Source organism: Gadus chalcogrammus, chromosome 11, assembly GCF_026213295.1.
Source record: "Gadus chalcogrammus isolate NIFS_2021 chromosome 11, NIFS_Gcha_1.0, whole genome shotgun sequence".
In the NCBI taxonomy this organism is placed as follows: Eukaryota; Metazoa; Chordata; class Actinopteri; order Gadiformes; family Gadidae; genus Gadus; species Gadus chalcogrammus.
This window is the reverse complement of record NC_079422.1, coordinates 6,175,978-6,199,593: the sequence shown is the minus strand read 5'-3', so window position 1 is coordinate 6,199,593 and position 23,616 is coordinate 6,175,978. Positions and strand designations below refer to the sequence as shown.

General features: G+C 44.1%; 2 protein-coding genes and 2 non-coding genes across 4 annotated transcripts in view; 2 read left to right on the top strand and 2 right to left on the bottom strand.

Moving 5' to 3' along the window:
* The first annotated feature begins 223 nt into the window (after positions 1-223).
* kcnj14 (potassium inwardly rectifying channel subfamily J member 14) lies at positions 224-18,849 on the top strand. The gene is made up of 5 exons (XM_056602341.1): positions 224-540; positions 9,841-10,007; positions 10,210-13,434; positions 15,209-15,526; positions 15,919-18,849. Exons 3-5 carry the CDS (start codon positions 12,379-12,381, stop codon positions 16,135-16,137), a joined length of 1,593 nt encoding a protein of 530 aa, XP_056458316.1. The 5' UTR covers positions 224-540; positions 9,841-10,007; positions 10,210-12,378; the 3' UTR covers positions 16,138-18,849.
* Positions 5,478-5,550, bottom strand: trnar-ccg (transfer RNA arginine (anticodon CCG)). The gene has a single exon. It is a non-coding gene; the product is annotated as a tRNA-Arg (tRNA).
* Positions 9,111-9,183, bottom strand: trnar-ccg (transfer RNA arginine (anticodon CCG)). Its single transcript has one exon. It is a non-coding gene; the product is annotated as a tRNA-Arg (tRNA).
* A 588-nt stretch (positions 18,850-19,437) lies between the features above and the next one.
* myh14 (myosin, heavy chain 14, non-muscle) overlaps positions 19,438-23,616 on the top strand; it is a 34,722-nt gene continuing 30,543 nt past the window's right edge. The window contains exons 1-2 of the mRNA XM_056602302.1: positions 19,438-19,479; positions 22,109-22,295. Coding sequence (XP_056458277.1) covers positions 19,460-19,479; positions 22,109-22,295 — 207 coding nt within the window. The 5' untranslated portion in view covers positions 19,438-19,459. The remainder of the gene's footprint in view (positions 19,480-22,108; positions 22,296-23,616) is intronic.

The window sequence follows — 23,616 nt, the reverse complement described above, 5'->3', positions numbered from 1 at the left end:
CACTTGTCCAATATACCTTCATGACATCATAGGTCACTTCATGGACTCCTTGAGATTAAAACAGATTAAATCACTGCGAGAGCGCTAGTACGCGCACGAACACACCCTCCACCCTCCACCACCCACACACACACACACACACACACACACACACACACACACACACACACACACACACACACACACACACACACACACACACACACACACACACACACACACACACAAACTAACCGTTATCTCCAACTAACTGTAAGTTCCGTTATGTCCAATTGGGTTAAATCCTTATATAGCTTACTAAAAGTACATCGGTGTCACAGTGTGTCAGATTGTATTCCCCGAGATGTTTAGACGGAGATATCAGACGAGCGTGGAGCGGCAGTGCATCAAAGAGTATGGCATGTAACGAGCTCGTGACACGGCGGGACACACCATGCGCGCAGCACAACCAGGCTAGGTTCGAAAGTCAGTGAATATTTTTTTTTTATTGAGTGTACCATCGCCAAAACCCACCGCATATACCAAAATAGCCAACGGAAGGTAAGTGACTGCCATATGAAGTGTGATATTTGATTTGACCGAGTTGCGGTCAGCCTAGATGTTCCCGCGCTGTGGGAATGCGTCCCTCCGAAACAGGTGCGCGCGTTGTTTCTTCATCAGTGAAACTATGCAATATCATGCCGGGAACTGTTGTGGATACTCACAGGATACTTTTATATTCTAACTTTTGTACCGCAACTAAATATCCATTCAAAACGACGTGCAGCCATGCAGGTGGTAACCACAGCACTTCTGCGTAGCCCATGGTGTTCTACGCATTATTAAAATGTAGGCTAATATGTCATGAAGTTATGAGTTGCCCCCAAAGCTTTGAGCTCTGTGTATAATTGTCTTTGTGGAAATTTGTATTATCATACAACGATTGTGGAACTGATCACATGACTATTAAACGCCTAATTAAAAGCAAAATTCTCGATTGCTTTCGAGAATTTGACTGACTTTCAGACTACCGCACAACATCAAGGTCATTTTTTCCAGGGGAATCTTACTAGGGTCATTTAGTTAAACATCAGTAGCAAGAGCAATAACGTTTGAGAATAGTTTTGCGTTTGATTTGTTTTAATTTTTCAAGTGATGTTTGTTGTGATGTGTGTGTGTGTGTGTGTGTGTGTGTGTGTGTGTGTGTGTGTGTGTGTGTGTGTGTGTGTGTGTGTGTGTGTGTGTGTGTGTGTGTGTGTGTGTGTGTGTGTGTGTGTGTGTGCGTGTTTGTGGGGCTTTAATGTCAGCACTGTTATATTTCAGAAGTAAAGAATAACAATGAAGAAGCATTTGACTGTGCGCTATGATGTTTTCTACGGGCCTTGTGATGTTAGCCTTGTCAATCTTTGTTGTGATATGCCTTTTCAGAACCTTTTCTAATCATTGATATTTTTACATTAGAGAGGGACAGGTATTACTCCTGGTAAATATAACAACCACAACATTTGAGCTCAGTATGAGTTATAATAGATTCAACCTTCTGCCCTCCTTTTCATGGCAACATCTCTTTTTCTCAAATGTTAAGTATCTTTCACCACTTCAGTAGGACACAAATGTATACTATGCGTTGCTGCTTGCCTGGCAAGGGTCCTGACATAGCAAACAGGGACCTCCCTGTAGTCCCTGAAATATTAATAGCTGTAGGAAAATATATTTGTTGTCGCTACACGGTGCAAATCATCAACAGTTTTATTGACACACATAGATAAATTGATACATAACAGTGGTGTGCAGTTGAAAAGAGGGTCAAGCCATTGTCTCTCTAAATAACTCAAGACAATAGTCATGATCACGGTCCATTGTCTTGAGTGATTTGGAGAGACACGCAAGCTATATATGTATATAATCAAAGACTATGGATAGTGTTTGATTATGAAGATATATAGCTTGATTTTCTTGTTGTGTATAGTATACGGCTGATGGTGTGGAAGTGATGGGAAAGTGTAAGCAGCTTTATGAATTAGCTCTTGAATATATATTCCATCTGCTCACCGTCATCCACATGGCATGGATTGCTAGGATTCTGGTGTCTGCAAATAGATTCCAGCATGGTGCAGAAATACTGGGTCAAACTGTTTTTAAAGGCAACCAAGCTTGTTTTCCCCATACCAGACAGTTGTCACAAGTCCACTCGTTTCATTAGAAGAGCTTTAGAGAGTTCTTTATTCGGTGGTGATGCTCATGTAACCTTCTGTTGTGCTGGTCAGGCTGTTGTACTGTCACCGTTGTGGAAGAGTCATACGTTGTGAGTGATGTAATGACCAGTTCATCAATCCCCTACTGTTGTATCGATCAAATGGACAGTATTACTTTGTGACCTGTGCATTTCTACATGATAATCTGATCCTTTAAATTAAACAATGAATTTAGCCAATGCCACATTTGGTTATGCTTATATGCAGCGAAAGCCAGCTGAAATTGTTAGCGACATGAACAGATATAAACTCATCACAAAAACAAAAGGGCGGCCATGTGACATTTGACACAGAAAGCTAACCGGTGGCCTGCTTTCAAACCTCCACTGGTCAATGTTGATTATTGATAGCTCCATATATGGACTGTCACATCAACGCCAAAAGGCATGCCTCAGTGTCCCAATGCCAAATATATGGCACATTTAGAGCAAGGGGACATTGCTGCCACTCTTGATAATGTTGACCGTCAATAACTCTGAGGAATATTGCAGCCCTAATGGGGAAACCTTGGCACCCACGCACCAATTTACACTGTCCATCAGAGAGTATTTATGTCATGAAATACAATGAGGATTTTAGTTTCCAGTAGTCGCTGCTGGCAATGATTCATTTAGATTATTCTAAGCATTATTGATTTGGCTTCCCAATGAGAACAAAAGATTTGGCCTCAAATAGCTATAACCTAAAATGATAAAATAGTTAATCATCAACCAACTTTCAGAGTGAAATTATAGAGTGATGCACATGCTGTAGACTCTCTATCTAAAGTTCTATTTTTGAAAGTCGCAGGGGACATATTTGGTTTCAGTAAGTAAAAGGGAGACCAAAATGGAAAGGAACAAAGACAAAGTGACAAAGAGAACCAATTTTGTCCCGAGGCTTATTCACTGACACTGAAATCATATTCTGGGGAACCTAATCCGAGTAGCACCTTAATATGGTCAGATAATCTGGATTGAGGCAGGGGACGTGAGAGGAGATCGAGGTAGAGATAGAGGAGCACTGGAGGTAGAGTTAGAGATGGAGCCGGTAGAGAGAGAGGAGAGATGATGGCGGTAGAGAGAGAGATAGAGATGTGATTGAATAGTTGGTGGGAGGGGGGTCGGGAAGAAGCAACGACAGTGGATTCACACTAAATTCCACAAGTTGTGTGCTAATGCCAGGAAATTGGTTTTGCAAGTGTCACCTCAGAGTATTTTTAGACTGTTATTAACCACAAATTCTGAATGATCTAATCACGGCTGTTTGTTGATTGGCTGTTACCAAGGTTGAGTTTATTAAAGGCTAAATACGCTCAAATAGAGAAACATGTTAAGTGCCCAAATTGTGGCTGTAAATTATCTCATGGTCCTCAGGTCTGCGTCTGGTTCTACAGTGACTGATAAGAATATATTCTGAAGTACTTGATCTAGTCACACCAGTGACCAATAATGAAGAGATTGGACATCGATTTGCCCTGATACATGGTAGCAGTACCTCAATTGCCTTGACATTTGTTATAGAATGAGGCAGCACTGAGGCTGCCAGGGAGTGGATGAAGTGTTCACTGTTCCGAGAGCCTCCCCCCCTATCCTACCGGCCCCATACACTGCTTTTCTCACGTGAGAGGCGTCATCAACATTCGCCACCTCAACACGATAAGGTGCTGCTCAAGTTACACAATGTTTTGGGCCCAATTCAAACGCACACACATGCCAACGCGCACCCGGACACACACAGTCGTGCACAGACACAGTCCCTGACCACCTCAGCCCAGTGTATGTCACCAGCCGCCCAGTGTCTGCTGCCCATGCCAGAGATTGAAGGTCTGACAGCCTGGAGTTTTGTTACTTTTTTTTTTCCTCCTCTTGGCAGTTGCTAACAGCACGGAGACCAAGGTCAGAGCTATCAGTGACCACTCGTTTTAAAGTGTCAATGCAGGCACAGCCCTTAGCTCCACCGTTATTACAGAATCAGCCTCCGCCATCTGCTTTCCCTTAAATTAAAATTCTAGGTAAATTCTATCTCTGTAATACAGAAGACTTAGTTGCAGAGGCTCAAATCTGTGAGCAGAACACAATAGGGAGAGAGTGTGTCTAGGGTCTGCTTGGTTGGTTGGTGGATGATTAAACATGACATAAGATTGGGAATTCAGGAGAAACTACCCTATCATGATGTTATTCAGTTAAGAAACAATAATATATTTTTCTTTTGCTGTCTGCAGGGTTAAGTACTGGTTGTTTATCGATGGCCTGTGAATACTACATACATTTCACTGAAAGAGGAAGTCCTGACATTTTTTTGCATGAACACATTAATTTTGGGTGGGAATGTCATCTAATGTATTTATTAATGTCACAATGACAAAGTCAAAATGTTGTTGACATGTCCGTTGTTCAACCTATTTCCTATTTATTGTGGCTGTGCTACGAATGTCGATACAGTATCATATACCTGAGTGTGTTTATACACATTCTTGCCAATTTTCCCGAATGGTAGCGATTCTTATGTAAAATCCTCAAGGGATTAGCAAAACGATAGATGAGATTACTGGAGTCACAAGCACGGTTATAATCTCCAGCCTCCGATCACTGCTGCAGCAATATACTTCCTCCCCACTTTATAGAGAAAAACCATCCTAGTCCCGGTCTAGCCCCTTACATGAGGATATAACCCAGTAAACCCATATGTATCCAACAATCCCAGAGCTCAAACCAAACATCAACTTTAAATATTACCATATAGATTTAACAACATACTACATATTTGAAAACATTACAAGTATGTTATGTTTTCCTTCAACATGTATTGATGTATGGCTCAGTAGGTGAATTAAACAGACATGAGTAAATATCCAAAGTGACGGAAGTAACTCAAGTAGTTGGCAGAGGTGCCCACTCACAGAGGATTATCGCTTTTGAATTTAAGCTGGAACACTTGACCAGATCTGCAACTTTGAAGATAGTTATGTGAACTCATCGTTGAAGCAACATAAACTCAATCCTGGTGGGACATGAACCCACAAACCTCAGATTCGGAGGCTGATGCCATATCCATTAGACCACAGGTCCATACATGTTACTTTTCACAATAACTTAATCTCGAGGGAACAAACACATAAGAAACTCATTATATCAAAAGCCATTTAAAGGATGTGGCGAGAACCAAGAACGTGATTGATGTCTCGCAAGAAGTAAAATACCTGCTTCCCTAGATCGAGATGTGTACCCATGGGAGTGCATAACATAGATAGAACCTTAATTGTGACCCTGGTGGGACTTGAACCCACAATCCCCAGCTTCGGAGGCTGATGCCTTATCCATTAGGCCACAGGGCCCTATGTAAAAGACAACAGCTTTGAGTTAAACCTTTGGATGTTTAAATAGTGAACGTGATGGACAACAGGATTTAAAACATTAAAGGGGACCTATTATGCTTTTTCAACTTTTATGACCTATAAACGTTGTTATAATGATTGATAGTCATGTTTAACCATACTAAAGTGTCAAATAATGACGTACATGCATTTCGACGTATTCCCTGCTGACTGTCTGGGGTGGCTGTGCAGAGCGCTAAACACTCGGGACAACGTTTGCAACGTTTCGATTCAGTTGTTCACATTTCCGGGAAATCATCTACGTAGATGCACTTCTGCCGCGCCCCCATATGCCTGGTCAAACTGCCCGCGCGCGCGCTTCAAGGAAGGTAACCAATCACAACGGAGTTGGGTTGGCAGGAGGGGGGCGAGGGGGCGGAGAAGGACGAAACCGAGCGTTGACAGAGAATGCTGAAAGCGCCCAGATGAGAGGAAGAGTTTCCCGAAAATCGACATCGTTTTTTGTGTATGGTTAAACGTGACTATCAATCATTATAATAAACGTTTATAGGTCATAAAAGTCGAAAAAGCATAATAGGGTTTAAATAAACACAAAATAACACATCATGCCACAAATGTAGCTATCTGCTACACACCTAACCAATATCTTGTCAGGAAAATGTCATAAGCATATACATATACATCTCAAAGTCAACAAATCCCCTACAAAGGCTTGTAGCGTTGCGGTCTGAGTTTTGTGCTATCCTTTATATAAATTAAGACATTTCACCCTAAAATACTGGGGGACGACCTGCTTAATGTGCCCCCCCAAATGTTACAACAAAGGCTCCATCACTGGGCTTATGAGTAGGCTGAGAACATTGGGGGTCGAACCAATAACCCTATTCAGCTTAATCCCTACGTCCATAGGAGTCCGTGTCAGTGCAACTTTATGTAAACATTCAATGAAAAATAAACATTCAATTTCTAGTCTTTTTTACACGTAGTAAGTTTCAATAACTCCATACCATTACATATCGACATTCAAGGAGCAAAGATGAGACGTCGCTGTGTGGTGAGAACTGATAGAAAATCGTAAACAACAACAATCGCCGGTGGGGAGAAGCCATTTTTCCATTGACTGGAAGCCTGCTTTATTTATTGTAGGTTACAAAAAATAAAGAAAATGGCAGCATTGTTGTTGTTATCGATTTTCTATCAGTTCTCACCACACAACGACGTCTCATCTTTGCTGCTTGAATGTCGGTATGTAATGGTATGGAGTTATTGAAACTTACTACGTGTAAAAAAGACTAGAAATTTAATGTTTATTTTTAAGCCTCGAAAGTTGCACTGGGTGCCTTTAAGCATTATTTTTTAATTGTTTTTCCTTCCATCCGTTTCTATTTCTGCAGTAAAGTGTCTTTATTTATAAATTGCATTAAGAAATGCATTGATATTATTTTTAGGTACCAAGGCCACATGGGATGGCACCAAGCAGTGCCAACATGTCAGAGTCGAAGTTGAACATATTTGAAATCGGAGAGGTGAAAGTGGGCTTCACTTAGCTTAACGCTTGGCTGGGCTGGGCATGGTGCTCAGAGCATCCCCATAGTATGTTATGGAAAAGGGCAACATACCAAGATCCTAAATGAGACTCAGGTTCATAAAGCCGCCCCCAGAGACTAATGCCACCGGGCATTTTGGTATCAGAAGCTTTCTGGTTTCCGTTCGCGATCCGTTTGTAGTCCGAGTAGCATTGACTTGAAACACCGACAAAGCTATTTATGATTGTGTATTCTGGGTTGAAACGTTAAATTGAATTACAATCTGGTCGTAGATGACGTCTAATAACTCCAACTCTCCTTACATTGAATTGAAATCTGGTCGTAGATGACGTCTAATAACTCCAACTCTATTCTCGCATGCCAAGTTGCTAAATGCACTGTAGACACTGAATTGGAGTGAATTAGAGAGGGAGTCTGGGTTATCCTGCGGCAACAGAACCCCAGTTGTATTGCCCCTTGTCCCAAGAGGTAAATCTTCATCAGACGACAGACGGTTGATTTCAAGAAACACTCAAACCCACAATTCCCAGAGGTGATCCCACAGGGCCTTCTATATTGATCAACAGTTACATCATTCACACATTCAATTAAGCATTACTTTAATTTGTAAGCCAATTTCAAGGAAGGGGTTTGGATTTTGCTTCTAGAGGCTTTCTGTTAGGTTGAGATGATTGACCCCTGGTCCATATAAGCTATGTGAGGCTGGCGGTTGAGGGAAGAATGCATAAGTACCTCAATGGGGCTCTGGTGAGACTCACACTCACAATCCCCAGCTCCCCAGCTCCAGGCTGATGCCTTATCAGTTATCCGTTAGGCCATAGATCCTTGCATCAAAAAGATAACTATGTGTTGGTCAGTCCATGGGTCTATGGCGTAAGAATAAACTAAACTGTTTAACAAGGGTGGCTTACAGGGAACTCATGGAATATTTACAGGTTTGGAATCATGTTAATAGGCTTTCTTGCAGGCTGAGAGCTATCGCTGTCCTAATTTTATCACATTCCAATGTCCAAACTGTTCATATACACTCATTGATGCGTGATTATGATGGTCAACTAAAGACTAATTCTGCTGATGAGCTGCAGAACACCATTTCATATCCACATATTTTGTGGGATCGTCGGTGTTAACCAATACATGTTGTTTACTGATTGCTTTAAAAAAGGTCTTAAAACATTTCTTTTTAAAAAAACCTTTATTCAGGTTCATTCTTAGATGTTTTTAAACCCCCTTTTTTTTTTTTTTTTTGCTTTTATCCTGTAGCCCTTTGAGATCTTCGGATGAAAAGGGCACTATAAATTAAATGTATTATTATTATTATTATTATTTATCCCTCGTCAGAGTGCAGCCCTTCAGACCTGGCCGAACTCTGGTGCTTTATAGGCAACGCAAGAAGGGCATTTATGTTTGTTAAGCAATGTATCAAAAAAGTGTTGCCTAGTTTACACGTTTAAGAATGCGAGTACATTGGGTTCTTCCTAATAACCAGTTCGGCTTTTGGAAGTTGATAAAAAGACCAGTGTCGTTTTTTCCCACTGAGTTCCGCTGTGGTGACCGAGTGTGACCCCATAGCGACATGTGATTCCACATAGCTCATAAGAGTGTGCGTGACACATATGGGGCTGAGAGCCTTTGGGACCCAGTCTCAGCCCTTCTGTTATTCGCTCTACGTCACCATGAAACTCATCCTGTTAATCTGATACATAGAGCAAGTTAAGCCAAGCAGTGTCTGATTGGCTGTAAGCACTGTCACTCACATAAATTGTCAAATGGCTGCATCCATAGGTTGATTAAGTCCACCAGTATATGATGGTATGATTTTTGCCAACCACAGGCTGTTTTCTTCGTAGTATACTTCCGGTGTATGCTATGTTATGGATCTGGGCTTGGGTGGCAATCTACTTAGTTCATTTCCAGACAGGTGGTACTTGACTGTGTTCAAGACTTCACCTATAGAAAGGCCTCTGCCTTTTATAGAATTCAAACAGCCTTACAACTGCTGACCCATAAATGTGACCCTGGTGGGACTTGAACCCACAATCCCCAGCTTCGGAGGCTGATGCCTTATCCATTAGGCCACAGGGCCCTCCTCTGAGATATGTCTATCAGCTGAAATCTTTATTGTTCTCATTTACATTTACATTTACATTTACATTTAGGGCATTTAGCAGATTGTTTTATCCAAAGCGACTTACAATTAGTACATTTTTCAGATGAAATAGGAAGAATATATTGCTGTCGGTACAGTAAGGATGTTCATAGAACCAAAGGGCAAACACCCCCTTATACAACACAGCTAGCTAGGATAAGATGCTACACAATGCTAAGTACTATTTTTAAGCGCCAGGACGTACAACATACTATCAATCTAATACATCACTTCTACCCAACGGAAGAGACACTGACCATTTGTAATAATGATATATAATCAATTATTCCCACATCCTATCATTTAGCCTGGTATCCAATGGCAGTATGTGTAGCATAATCACTTAATTACCCATCTCACCTTACTCAAGAGGATAGCACTATGGATTACTAATCCATTTCCCTTGCAATATGTAATGATAGCTCTGTCTTCTTGTTTGTTTTGATCATTCGTCCTCGGAACGCTTTAATCATGGCTTTGGTAATGTGTGTGTTATGAACGCCACATATCAGGATCACTATTCTGGCCACAATTGATAATTTGCTGATCATAGCTTTATCTTAAGAGATCTTTCCTTTCCCTTTTTTCTTTCAGACACCATGACTGCCGAGTTTGGGTATGGCGGTCTCCTCAGGCTGTTCTATGGATCAACTCTGTGAAGAAGACCGCCACTATTTTTGAAGGAGTAGGGATGTTGTTTTTGGGTTCTCTTCAAAAGGAACCATAAAGATACCAGAAGAAATTTGGGTTCTCATTAAAATGTATGTTTATACAATATTTCTATGCTTTCATAACACTTTTTTTTCTATGTTATAATTATAAATGAATCATTATATAATGTTTGGATAAGGGTTATTGAATATGTTTTTTTTATACTTTTCATGAATATTTACATGAAATATTTAAAATGATTTACAAGACTAGCCTAAAATGTTTTCTATTCTTCTCATTTACTTGTGTTAGAACTTGCCGGAAGTAAGTTAGACCTGGAGATATCTCTGCTTTCCAACGCCCAGTGCTTCCAGTGGACATGTTTGAGAGGAGGAAATCCGTCAGCCAGTGAAGATGAACCCTTACGTTACGTCTCACTTCCGGAGGGATCTTTTCCCCCACTTCCACTTGTTGTAGTCGTTGGGTTCGGCCCTTCTGTCACTTCTTTAAGCACATGGGTTTCCATATTGTTTGGCTGAGTCGTGAATCAGGGCCCCTGACATTCAGACCCTGACAGACTTGTTCCAAGTGTTTTGAAGGTAAAGACTTGTGACGAGCAGCACCTTTCTCCAATGCTCGATGCCTCAAAAATTATTTAATCTCTTCACCCAACGTCCTACGATGTGTTTTTCCCTTCTCTGTCTTTGCCCTTTTTAATGCATCCTAGAACTCTGCATGCCTGATCCATCTATAGAGAATTTACTTTATGCTTAGTGTCTTTTGAAAGTTCTTCATTCATAACCAGAAGCTATCGTCTCCAGCTTCATTTCCTACAGTCTTGGTCTCATCCCATCTCTCGGTCTGATCTTGTTCACGTGAGTTCAAATGTTCGGTTCTCCAGCCAACAAGCTAATCATTGTTTGGATTAATGCAGTATGCTCTCTGCTATGCTGGACTAGACCAGATCCTGTGAATCTGCAAGTTTTACAACCTGATGATCGGCGACCCTAAGACAGGATGTCTAGGTGATTGGTTTGCAAGCTCAGTGTTCAGCACTCATCTATATCATCCCATATTCTGCAATACTTTTGCAATGTTTTCATCAGAACAGTCAAACATATCACATCTCTTTCTCTCTTTCTTCTGAATTGTGTGTCTTGTGTGTACTGTTTGTGTGTAATACCCTTTTGTTCATGTTTCTATCTGCCCCTTGGAACTCCTTAATCTACAGCTATAATGAAGGAACACTCTGATATCACAAAGGTAGATATGCTTTTGATAATATGTAGCTAGCAGTTTACTGAAGTAGCAGTGGATATGCTCATGTCATCCTATCAACAGTCAGTTAATTAGTTTGTACCAAAACAGGATTCAAGCAGAAGGAGGTAGTGGATACCGTACTGTTATAGTCGTAACCTGAAGCTACACACAAGAGTAGTGGCTGATTTGAGATGAACGACCAAATGTAACATTGATCTCACTTGTGAAGACTGTGATATAACAGGTGCAGCACTGTCCGCAGTAAACTAAGACCAGGACAATAAGTGAGTGCACATAACACATGTTGCATTTCTCCATTCAAACATTACATTAATTTTACTTTCCTTAGGTGATTGAATGATCAAATATGAGCAAAGCTACAAATGAGTTCAACAAGTAGATTGTATTTTTTTTCTCTTGGTTATTGTGTTGGTCTTAAGGATTTGGATTTTGGACCTTGGATCGTAAGAATCAGCATGTTAATTAGCTTGTTCTACAATGCATGGTAGAGGCATCGGAATATAATTCTGTTTGAGTAAAGCCTACCTTGAATATGTTCTATGTCAAACAGTACCTGCTTGTTCATTGTCCTGTGTTTGCATGATGTAGTAAGTGTCGTACATAGTGCCTTACGATGTGAACCCTTCACATGTCTCCATCTTTAAATGTATGTCCATTATATATCTCTCCACTCGGCCTGCTACCTTTCCACCCTCTAGCCTGTAGGGTATCACATTGGACCTTGCCATGTCTTGCATGCTTCTCTCGGACGTATATTGACTTCAGTCAAGTCCATCTCTTACCTACATAGTTGCAACCTGTGACTAGCAGTGTATTGAGAATATCGGGAACCATTTTCAACTTAACAAACATTAATCCTACAGTGAGTATATGGATTTGTGGACGATGTGGATTTAACTATGTCAAAACCCTTTTTGGGCTGCTGAACATTTTCCTCCGAAACACACATTCCTCCGGTGGGAGTTGGACGGGCAATGGCCCTGAATGGAATCATCTCATGTTTACCATTTGCTTATATGAACTCACACTCATCAGTTCACAGGGACACCATTTGACTACAAACACTGATATCTATTGTTTTGAAGGAAAACAACCCGTTTGTTCATTTACCCAAACAGTATCTGACCAAGAATTTACAGTCCAGGACAACTGGATAGGGCTGTGCATTCCTGAGGGACTGGGACTGGGAATACAGAGTGCATGATGGGAGCAGCTCGGGTGAAGCGACGCTTCAGCGCTGTGGTTGATGGGCCGGTAGAGGAGGAGGAGGTCATGAGGCTGGCGCAGAGTGCTGCAGACACGGCAGGGGCCGGGGGGAGTCCCCTGAGCGCGGGGACCCCCACCAGCCCGTCCCCCACCCACAACGGCAAGGCCTCGGGCCTGCAGGGCAACAGCCACGACGCACGGAGGCCGGGCGCCTTGGAGGAGGCGGCCGGGGGAGGTGGAGCACGAGAAGGCGGGGTGAGAGGTGGGCTGTGCTCGGGGCTGCGGAGCGGGAGAGGTGGCGGTATGGGAGGAGGAGGAGGAGGAGGAAGAGGGAAGGACTCTCTGTCCTCCCCGGCCAGCCGCCGCCCCGCCCGCCGCCCCAGCCGCCGGCCTCGGCAGCGCTTTGTGGGCAAGGACGGGCGCTGCAACGTCACCTTCGTCAACATGAGCGAGAGGGGCCAGCGGTACCTCAGCGACCTCTTCACCACCTGCGTGGACATCCGCTGGCGCTGGATGCTGGTCATCTTCACCCTCTCCTTCCTCCTCTCCTGGCTGCTCTTCGGGTTCGCCTTCTGGCTCATCGCCTCCGCGCACGGGGACCTCTCCGTCCGCCTCGCCCCCGTCTCCGGCGGGCCCCCGGGGACCGAGGGGGCCCCGGGCACCGGGGGAGAGTCGGGCGGAGGGCCGGCGCCTGTGGTGGTGGTGTTCGAGCCGTGCTTCCTCCAGGTAAACAGCTTCATGGCGGCCTTCCTCTTCTCGCTAGAGACTCAGACCTCCATCGGGTACGGCTTCCGCAGCATAACCGAGGAGTGTCCCCTGGCGGTGATGGCCGTCGTGCTGCAATGCATCGTGGGCTGCATCATCGACGCCTTCATCATCGGGGCGGTCATGGCAAAGATCGCCAAGCCCAAGAAGCGCAACGAGACGCTGGTGTTCTCGGACGCGGCGGTGGTGGCGCTGCGGGACGGGAAACTGTGCATGATGTGGAGGGTGGCCAACCTGCGCAAGAGCCACCTGGTAGAGGCTCACGTGAGGGCCCAGCTGCTCAAGGTAAGCGGAGGGAGGGAGGTTTAAATAAGGCTGAGGTTATGACCACCAATATATGTTTGTATACTCGGGTGGTCTTATCTACTTTAATGTGTTCTGCAAACTCGACTGAATGATTACCGGGACAGTCAGTCACTCTGAGCCTCTGCTGCATTCGACTTTCTTAGTAATCTTTGCACTGGTCCCTGTTGAAATGAAGGAATATGAAATGAATCTATTATTTCATTTAATATTTAAGTGTGACACACTTGTGAAATGACATGCCCAAGTAAATCAAGAGTAGCTCTTCATGCTTTACAGTTATGAAGTTTGTATCCATAGGCAGTTCACAAGTTAGGCAAAAAAAACAGGGTGTTCTGTAATTATCTTGTCACTTGTAACTATCACCATTTCAGAGTAAACCAACCTAAACCAGGGGCAAAAAAAAAAGCTAGTCAAGGACAGAGAAAGAAAATGTTAGGTTTTAGCAGATAGACAGAGAGAGACAGAGAGAGACAGAGAGAGAGAGAGAGAGAGAGAGAGAGAGAGAGAGAGAGAGAGAGAGAGAGAGAGAGAGAGAGAGAGAGAGAGAGAGAGAGAGAGAGAGAGAGAGAGAGAGAGAGAGAGAGAGAGGGAGGCCATCTGGCCTGTATCGTGTGTCATCTGTAGTTAATAAGAGCTTGTTGTATACTCCCTCAGGGGGGTTTAGAAGATTTAGCAAGGATTAACTTGCGCAGGATTCTTGAACTGAGAACCAGCGTCCACCGACCCGCAATCCTCCCCTGTTGTTGTGCAGCGCTGTCTGCTGCTGTCTGCTCCCCGCTCCCTACCTCCCTGTCTGGCTGCCGTCATCTTGTTGTCCCAGGGAAGTGTGGGGATTGTGATGGGATGACGCATGTGACGTCACATAGTCAACCTCTGTTGAAGGATGAGGTTTAACAGTTTGATATTTAATAACTTGATAACATGGCAATGCCAAAGAGGGGACCGGATTGATGGGATTAGGTTGACATGGATCAGATCGGACATGCCCATCTCTCTACGCTGATGCTGGAGATTGCACAATAAAATGCACTTGGTTAGCTATAGCCTTAGGTATGGCATACCACTTAAAAGTTTTGGATGGTTTGCAAAGACCCCAGGTTAATTGTTAACGTCTCTGTCCAGATGTAAATCAGCAATATGTTTTTTGTTCAAATAACTGCTCGTCCATCACAAGTGAGGGCATACGCCCTGGCTCGGTAGGTTTCTCAGATGGTTTTGATTCTGTGTTTACACACCACTAACCACTCGTACAAAGCGAAGAGAGGTCAGTTAAAAAAATATATTTAGATCAGAGTTACATCTCAATATAGACATTGTCAATAACAAACTGGCACACTCGTTTAAGACAGGTCTAGCTAGGCTCATTTATGAGTCAAATCTGTAATGGTTACAGACGGTTTGTCATTGGTTGGTCGTGAGAAAGGAAAATGTGTGTTTTTCAATCCTTTTTATTACAAATTGAATTGACACCTTTTTGAGATTTGAAATAACCACAATTTGCTGTCTGGAATGAATTCAGTAAATCTTATCTCAACATTTAAGGCCAATTATTTTCAATATAAAAAACTGAGGGGCAAAGAACCAGCCATTCTGATTCACTCAGTCACTGCTTGGCTCGTCTATATGACTGTATTGCCCTTATTGAAAAACGAACCCATCTATTTGTATGTGAAGTTGAGTTCAGTGTGTCGAACCACTGCTCATTACTCCTCCATCTCCCCATCATCGACCCCTCTCCTCTCTTCCCTCCCAGCCACGGGTGACCCCAGAAGGAGAGTACCTCCCGCTGGACAACGCCGACATCAACGTGGGCTTTGACACAGGCTCCGACCGCGTCTTCCTGGTCTCCCCGGTCACCATCGTGCACGAGATCGACGACGAGTCGCCCTTCTACGAGATGGACCGCAGCACGCTGGAGAAGGACTCTGAGATGGAGGTGGTGGTGATCCTGGAGGGCATGGTGGAGGCCACGGCCATGACCACGCAGTGCCGGAGCTCCTACCTGGCCTCCGAGATCCACTGGGGACAGCGCTTCGAGCCCGTGCTATTTGAGAGGAAAGACTGCTACCAGGTAGGAGAGCTGAGGCATTCACAGGGGGGTTCCGCAGGCAGCAAATCTAGGGTTACGTTTCCCCACAAAACTCAGAGCGAAGAAGGGATTTGCTGAATGGAAACTGACAAGAAAAACACGGATAAACTACAAGTGACCAAACCACCTCCCAACATTGAATGTTGCGATCCCATCCTGCCACAATTATTACTCGCTAAATCAAAGGGTTGCAAAACAGTAAATGAGCCCTAAACAGATACTGACAACAGTACATAAAACTCAAACAACTGAGCGTTCTCTTAAGAGGCCAGCCAAGGTGTGGACTCCACAGTTTATAACTGAGACCGACTGATGGAGGTCCATGCGTGTGTCTCGCTTTACAACTAGAGCTGTATTTTCCCTTCCTTTTCCAGGTGGACTACTCCTTCTTCAACCGGACATACGAGATCCCCAGCACGCCGACCTGCAGCGCTAAGGAGCTGGCGGAGCAGAAGTGCAGCCAGAGCTCGTCCTTCTGCTACGAGAACGAGGTGGCCCTGCAGCTGGGGTCCCCGGACAGTGACCCCCAGAACGGCCTCCAGACCAGCATCACCCAGCGGCCCTTCCCCTCAGAGCACCCCCACGACAACTGACTCAGTGGGGGGGGGTCGTTGGTGGGGCTTAAGGACAGAGAAACAGTAAATATAGGAAAGAACCCTTGAAGGAATAAGGAAGCAGACGAGGAATAAATAGAAAAGCTGAGAATTTCAGATATTTAAAGGAACAATGAGGGAAGGGTAAAGAGTGAGAGTACATTTATTGTTAATGTCAAGCTATTAGGAATTAGTTATTTAAGGACAAGAGAGAAAATATAGACACATTTTATGTTGTCTTTATTGAAAATAGAGACACATTGAAAGAGACAGGATGGCAGACTGAAAAAGATACAGACTCTAGTGGCAGAGATACAGATAAAGATAGGCAGAGTAGGCCAGATGGGCTAAAAGACAGAAGCGTTGGGGGTAACTCTAATGGGGAGATGGGTTTCTACACTGGCCCAGTTGGCTGATTGGTCCTGGCGATCTTGCACAATCATTAAACATGCCTGTTGAGTCTCTGGCCGGCCTCTCACAAACGCAATATGCTCATTTGGCTCACCATCTAGCTGTCAGCGTATGAAACGGCGCCCCCCGATGACTGTAACCGTTCACTGCACTTCAAACTACTTGTTTGATGAAAATGTTATTTGGAATATGTATGGACTTCAGTCACAAAGAGTTTCTTCAAGGAACTTTCTCCATAATGATCCTTGTAATGTGGATTTGATGTTTGAATGTTTTTTGTTACGGTAAGTAAGGCAAATTAATCTTCATGTCTTGTACAAGTTGCCTAAGGTTCTGCCTGGTTTTCCATTAAGTGGTGGACTACTTGTTAGAGCCAATGAGAAACTGAATCAACACAGGGAAACTTCTTGGAAAGTAGCAGCAATTCCCAGCAGTTTCCTTTGCATGTAATGTACTGTTCGAGTTTATAAACATGTAATGCTAATATGAATATAACATGCAAAGGTTGGTATTCACATGAATGCTGAGTGTGCACTTTAAGGGGGTATACACTGAAATACAGCAGTGGGGAAGAACCTGCTGTCATTGTATGCATTATTAACTGATAAATTAATCAATTTATTGAATAGCATCTAATTGCTCTTTACACTATACATTTCCCAGTCATTACAATCGTATATTTTTTATTTTCCTGAGATTGTATAACGCCATTGTAGGCTAAAAGGTCCATGCCCCAGAATTAATTAAAGCCACGGTAAGGGCTATTAATTAAGATGAAGGGAAGGGGTCGCTCCAACAGACAATATAAAACAAGACCAAAAACCAAAAATTCAAAAACACAATTTCCCATTAACCAGTTGTGTACATTTAAAGGGGAAATTCGGTAACATGATTTCTCTTCATGAACTGACTCATCAAATTGAATTTCAATCCTTATTTTGGTTAGCTTCTTGGTTTATGTCCATCTCACAACATGTGAGAGAACAGTGGGCGGTGCCTTTAAATCAAGATAATTACCATACCTTATTTTGTACTGGACCCTGGTGGATGGCAGTACAGTCTGTTTATGCTTTTGAACATATTAACTATTTTGTATTGTGTGAAGTAGGAGGTCTGTTAGTCATCTTGGAATAGGCCTACATTAGGCAGAATAAATCTTATATTATTCAAATTGGTTGCAAATTTGGTTCTATATACTTGCTTGATCATTCTTATCTAAATGATGTGTTTTATAAAGTGGATTATTTGGGATATAATGTCAAAGGCTTATTATCGTAACCCAGGGCCTACGTGATTGCTTCATAAGCTAATCATGCTGCATGGATAATGATGTATATTTTGACAAATTAGTAATCTATACTTGCAAAGACGGCAGCTTTGTAGCGACCATGGCTCCAATATGTGCTCAGTGTGTTTTCACCACTTTTTTGTTTTGGACAGTGTATTAACCTATGAATTATTTGTGGATGATCTGATCAGTGGCAATGTGTGTAACTAATACCACTGGAGGCACTGGTCTAGGCTCTTCTGCATCTGGGTCAGAAGCGGTGGGCAGGGCGTAGCAGCAGTGTGTGTGAGTTCATGATCAGTCTGAGATGTTACCTTTGACCAGGCATTATTTTCTGTAGTGGTTTGCTTGTGTACTCACTGTCCTGCGTTTCTCTTCCCTTTTTACACTTTGAGTCTTTGACGGTCACCCTGTTCTATTAATAGACCACATGGCTGGCAATGTCTTCCTCCTTGTCACCACTTGTTATGGAAAGTAACTTGAACTTGGGGCCCAAATGGCATCGATCACTTCCCCCCTATCTATACATTTGTCAGATGGATTATTCTGTTCCCCTGGCAGTTTACGCATTCAAGTAGACCTAATCTATCTTGTATTTTTATATTTTTCTCCACGTCATCATTGTTATTTTCATCTGTACCACGAATTCAAACCACTACACTAGTCAATTAACACCAGTAGTTCCCGGTCCTATTTTTCTACTAGGCTAGACTACAGTATAAAGGCCTACTTTGTAATTTCACGGATTCTTGTGACAGAGGGCTTCCAGGTGAACTGGCACTTTGTGGAGTGAATAAAGCACGCATATTTACGTTACTGTCTTGTTCTTCTATGCCTCCTGAATGCATAGGGCTGGGTGTCCTGCAACTATGCACCATCCATGTTATGGACCACCGGGTCACTTTCAGGCATATTAGTAGCCTTTCCATTAGACCTGTTTCACACCAGAAATAAACCACCAATCGATATCAAAACTTAACTAACATCTCTGCGTAAATAACCTTACACCAAGGCGACCATGGGCGATACTAAATTCACTATTCGTTGAGAATCTGAGGCGTCTTCCTCGCTTGTCTTGCGTGGTTTCCAGCAGGCCAGCAGGGAGAGGGGGGGGGGGGGTTCTTCACAGACCCCGTGTCAGATTACTCAAGACAAACCTTTGTGGTCGTCCTCTCGTAGGCCTATTCTATCAGAGAGCCAGACAGCAGACCGTCTGGGAGGTTTACCATTTAGATTCACCAACCGAGTGCGCGTTTCTTTTTGTATAGCGCCAGTGATGCGTCGGCACCTGCTGCACCGCTCCGCCTTTTACATTTAATACAAAGTGTGAGGTGATGGTGGAGTTTTTCTTTCGCTGTCTCCAGCCTCGTTTGTCACCGCGACTCTGGTGTAACAGCAGCGAAAAGGCGGTGCGCATTTGTCTCATTCATAAGGCGGGTCCAGCGCAGGGTTGTACGCTTTGGTTGGACGTCCTTGTGACGGAGGCGCGCCTCGAAATCTGTTCTCGCGTTTGATTGGTGTATATGTAGGAAGCGCTTTCTCCGGCCGAGCCCGAAGGCCCGCCCTCTTCTGTATCTTTATTCCCACTGAAGTGTGTGCGGCGCTCACTGAGAAAGCGGTGCAATGATAAAGCCGCATTTGCGGTAGGTACACACTTATTAATCAGGGGGAAAAAAAACAAAAGAACCAACCACCTTTGATTTGCCTCGCACTGTAGCCTTATTCGCTTTTCGGGTAGGATCCTGAAGGTGAGCGATTTAATTATACTAATCCAGTCGTAAATAGCGAGTGTGATATCCTGTGAAAGGCGACGTATTATGTTTCGGTGGGGTTGGCTAACCTCGCTAGGATAGTCTGAAGGCTGGTGGCATGACGCCTAGAAATGCTAGTGTGTTGGAAAAGGGGTGCTGGTGTGATCCCCATTCACGCCCTTGCCTATAGGCTTCATATCGACATTGCCTGGCCGCAGGCTGTAGCACAATATAGTGTCGTATGAAGATTTCACCATAGACGTATACAACATATAAAACATGATTATGAAAATGGTTATGATTTCTACGATTGTTATTGGGCTACATATTAATTATCACATTAATGGTGATAATGTGATCGTTTACTCGTTGGGTTTCAACTGTGCTTGCGATTGTTGCACGATTTGAACACCAGCCTAATTCATATGATCTATAAAGAATGATCTCAATGCCATAAGCAGAGACGTGGTGTAATTAGGGAGGAAATGTCACGTCTGTCTACGTCTGTTTGAATGCGTTGCGACAGCATCACATATTACTGAAGCGTTGCGGTTCGATCAGCATCATCGCCACCAATAATTAAAATACGTCTTTAGCACCCCCACCCCTGACGCACAAGCTCGCGCACGCATTAACACATGAATGCATACACACACGACACGACCCCTGCAGTGAATGACCCCCTCTTCAAACTCTGAATGTATTGTCTGTGTGAGTCTGCTGCTGCGGGGTAGCCTAGGTGTTGCTATGGAGGAGAGTCTTCTAACGTGCTGGTCTGGTGCTCATTCTTGCTGTAATGCACCAAATTCCAGATGTTCCAATAAGTGTAGGCCTATAACGGTGTTGAACCGGCAGCTGACGTTGATACATGTACATGTAACAAATATTATTTCATGTTCTTATCAGAATATTGTAGTGAAATGTAAAATGTTTGGCAACCCTAATTGGGTACATTATGATTACACCCATTGGCCTGAAGATAATTAATTGGAGTGATACACATCATTCAACGTGCTAGTTTACGATGAGTGAGTTGCTCTTTGGGTAGGTCCTTCGTGGAATGTTTATTCTCCTATTCTACTAAATGTGTCACATAGTGACTCCATGGGTGGTGGCCATTCTTTTGTTGGGATTCCTCCTCCTCCACACCCATGGTGACCTTAGTGACAGGTATGCTGCTGACAGCATTTTGGTTTCATGTCACAGACTGCCTGACACGCAGACAGACACTCAGCAAGAGCCAGGGGCAGACGGAATCAGGACCGATGACATACCAAGCTAGGCACGGAGCAGACAGGTAGCTCAAACACGCAAGAACACAGCCTGAGAGAGAGAGAGAGAGAGAGAGAGAGAGAGAGAGGGAGAGAGAGAGAGAATACCTTTCACACGGTGTGGACTGTGTCATGCTGACTGTATGTGGGCAGCTCATTTTAATCACCCATGATAGGCATCTAGGCTCGAAATCTAACATTTGATCACTGACTGAACATAAAGCACACGCCTCTCTTTGAAAAATAGCTCATACTGATGGCAATATTTAACGTTACTTCTTTGGGAACCTTAAATGGGAATTGTGAAATTATTCAAATAATTTATAAGGCCTTCATTTACCCCTGAGAGAAAAAGAGCATTCACCAATCTGTAGATTATTATGGGATGTATGGGTAGCTGACTCTTTTGTCAATCAATGATTGAAAACTTACATCGATAATCAATCCTCCATAGAACAGGTTATTGTCATTAGTTTGAACAACAAAGAAGCAATAACTTGAGTAATTCTTTCGATGATAGAATGAGTTCTTACTCGTGTCTAAGGTCGCCTTGGGAGTACATGCTTCACGATTGGTGCGAGTAGTAGTAACCAGCCTTAGTTGTGTCTCCCCCGTCAACCACATCCTCGCAAATCCACAGTCACGCTCCACTGTTTTGGGAGCAACATGTGACCTCACTACGTTAGTGTGTTGAGTCGGTCAGACTGAGAGAGGAAGAAGGCATCGTCTTCTTCAGAAAGTGAACCTTCAGATCTGGCCACACCAATTCTCTCCTCTAGTTTTCTCCACCTTTCCTCTTCCTCCCCCCTCTCTCACTGTCTCTAACTCATGCTGTCATGTCAGTTTATTGAGTCAGTTGACAAATTTCTTTCCCCCCCCCCCCCTACTCCCTCTTCTTCCATGTCAGTTGTCTCCTTGAGTTGCCGTGTCTCTCAACTAGGCCATCCCTGGCCCGGGCTCCATTGTATATGGCCTGGATGCTAGGCTGCCTGCTCTCCTTTCTCGCCTGTGTATGTGCGTGTATGTGTTTGTGTGCGTGCATGTGTGTGTGTGTGCACATGTGTGTTTGTGTGCTGTCTTGGCGTGCTAATCAGGGTCATGGCTAAACACAGACTATACGCTACCCTCTCCAGCGTTCTAGTGTGCATCCGCTCAAGCAGCCCTGGGTCTGTGACGAAGAGCAAAACATAACCCCCCAAACGCCCACGTTCATTCATATCTAACTCCTTCTCTTGTTCTCTCCTTTTAAGCAGTGCCAGCAGTACCATGTCCAAGCCAACAGGGGGCGGCGTCAATGATGTCACCCGCTTTCTGACGTCGGGAGTGATGCCGGGCTCCCCCACCGCCAACCCCACGGCCTCGTTCTCATCGGCCAGCCAGGCAGATTGGGCGGCCAAGAGGCTGGTGTGGGTCCCCTCAGAGAAGCATGGCTTCGAGGTGAGCTCCCCTTGCCCTGGGGAGGGCGTGGTTCACTCATGGGCCATTCAGCCTTGTTTGAAATCGTGACTGTAGGAATCTAGGTTTGGATAGGGGAGTCTTTGATTGTGTCGGATCAGATTTTCCACTATCATTTTCTACTAACTACAGTGAAAATGTTTTCTGGTAAATTATTAGCTTCGGGTGTGTACATGCCTCTCCACGGTTGGGTGTGTCAAACAGGTGGGACGAGGCGAGGCAGTGTGGGTGTGTCTGTGTGTGTGAGTGTCTATTTGTCTTAGTGTCTGTGAGTGTCTTTGAGTGTGTGTGTGTGTGTGTGTGTGTGTGTGTGTGTGTGTGTGTGTGTGTGTGTGTGTGTGTGTGTGTGTGTGTGTGTGTGTGTGTGTGTGTGTGTGTGTGTGTGTGTGTGCGTGTGTGTCCGTGTGTGTGTGTGTGTGTGTGTGTGTGTGTGTGTGTGTGTGTGTGTGTGTGTGTGTGTGTGTGTGTGTGTGTGGGGGGGGGGGGGGGGATGCAGGGAGTGTGTGTGTGTGTGTGTGTGTGTGTGTGTGTGAGTGTGTGTGTGTGTGTGTGTGTGTGTGTGTGTGTGTGTGTGTGTGTGTGTGTGTGTGTGTGTGTGTGTGTGTGTGTGTGTGTGTGTGTGTGTGTGTGTGTGTGTGTGTGAAATAGTGTTGTGTGGGTCAGTGTCAGTGTGGGCTGTCTGTGTGTGATTGTTTGTAATGTGTTCTTGTGTGCACGTGAAATGTAATGAGTGGCCATGCGCTGTGTATTTCCCTGCGTTTGAATTCTTTTACAGCTTTGTTCTCTCCATGACCGCCTATTGAAGTCCTTGTGATTCCTGCTAAACACATTTAGACCTAACCACTACCATGAGGCCGCAGCTCCCCTCCTTTTGTCCCACTGCTTTGTAACGCAAAATAATATTCCAGCAGTATGCAAATCTATTGGTCTGTCTTTCAGAGAAAGCGACATATGAATGTGAGTTCCATCTTATCTTGTGCTGTCTCTCTCTCTGTCTCTCTCCCTCTGTCTCTCTCCCTCATGCCATTGGGCAGCTTTGATAGAGGGCTCTATGAATAGAACAATACTCTCCTTCAGCCTGCTAATAGTAAAGAGGCCAGAGCCAGAGACACTGACTTCATTTTACACTCATGATCTGAGGGAAGGACTCACTCATTCATATACACACAGCACCAAGTACACACATGCACATGGGCCCTTGCATACACGCATGCGCATAAATGAGCACATGCACACCAACACATATGCAAACACAAACACACACACATACACGCAGAGACACGGCCACATTCTCAACTTTATG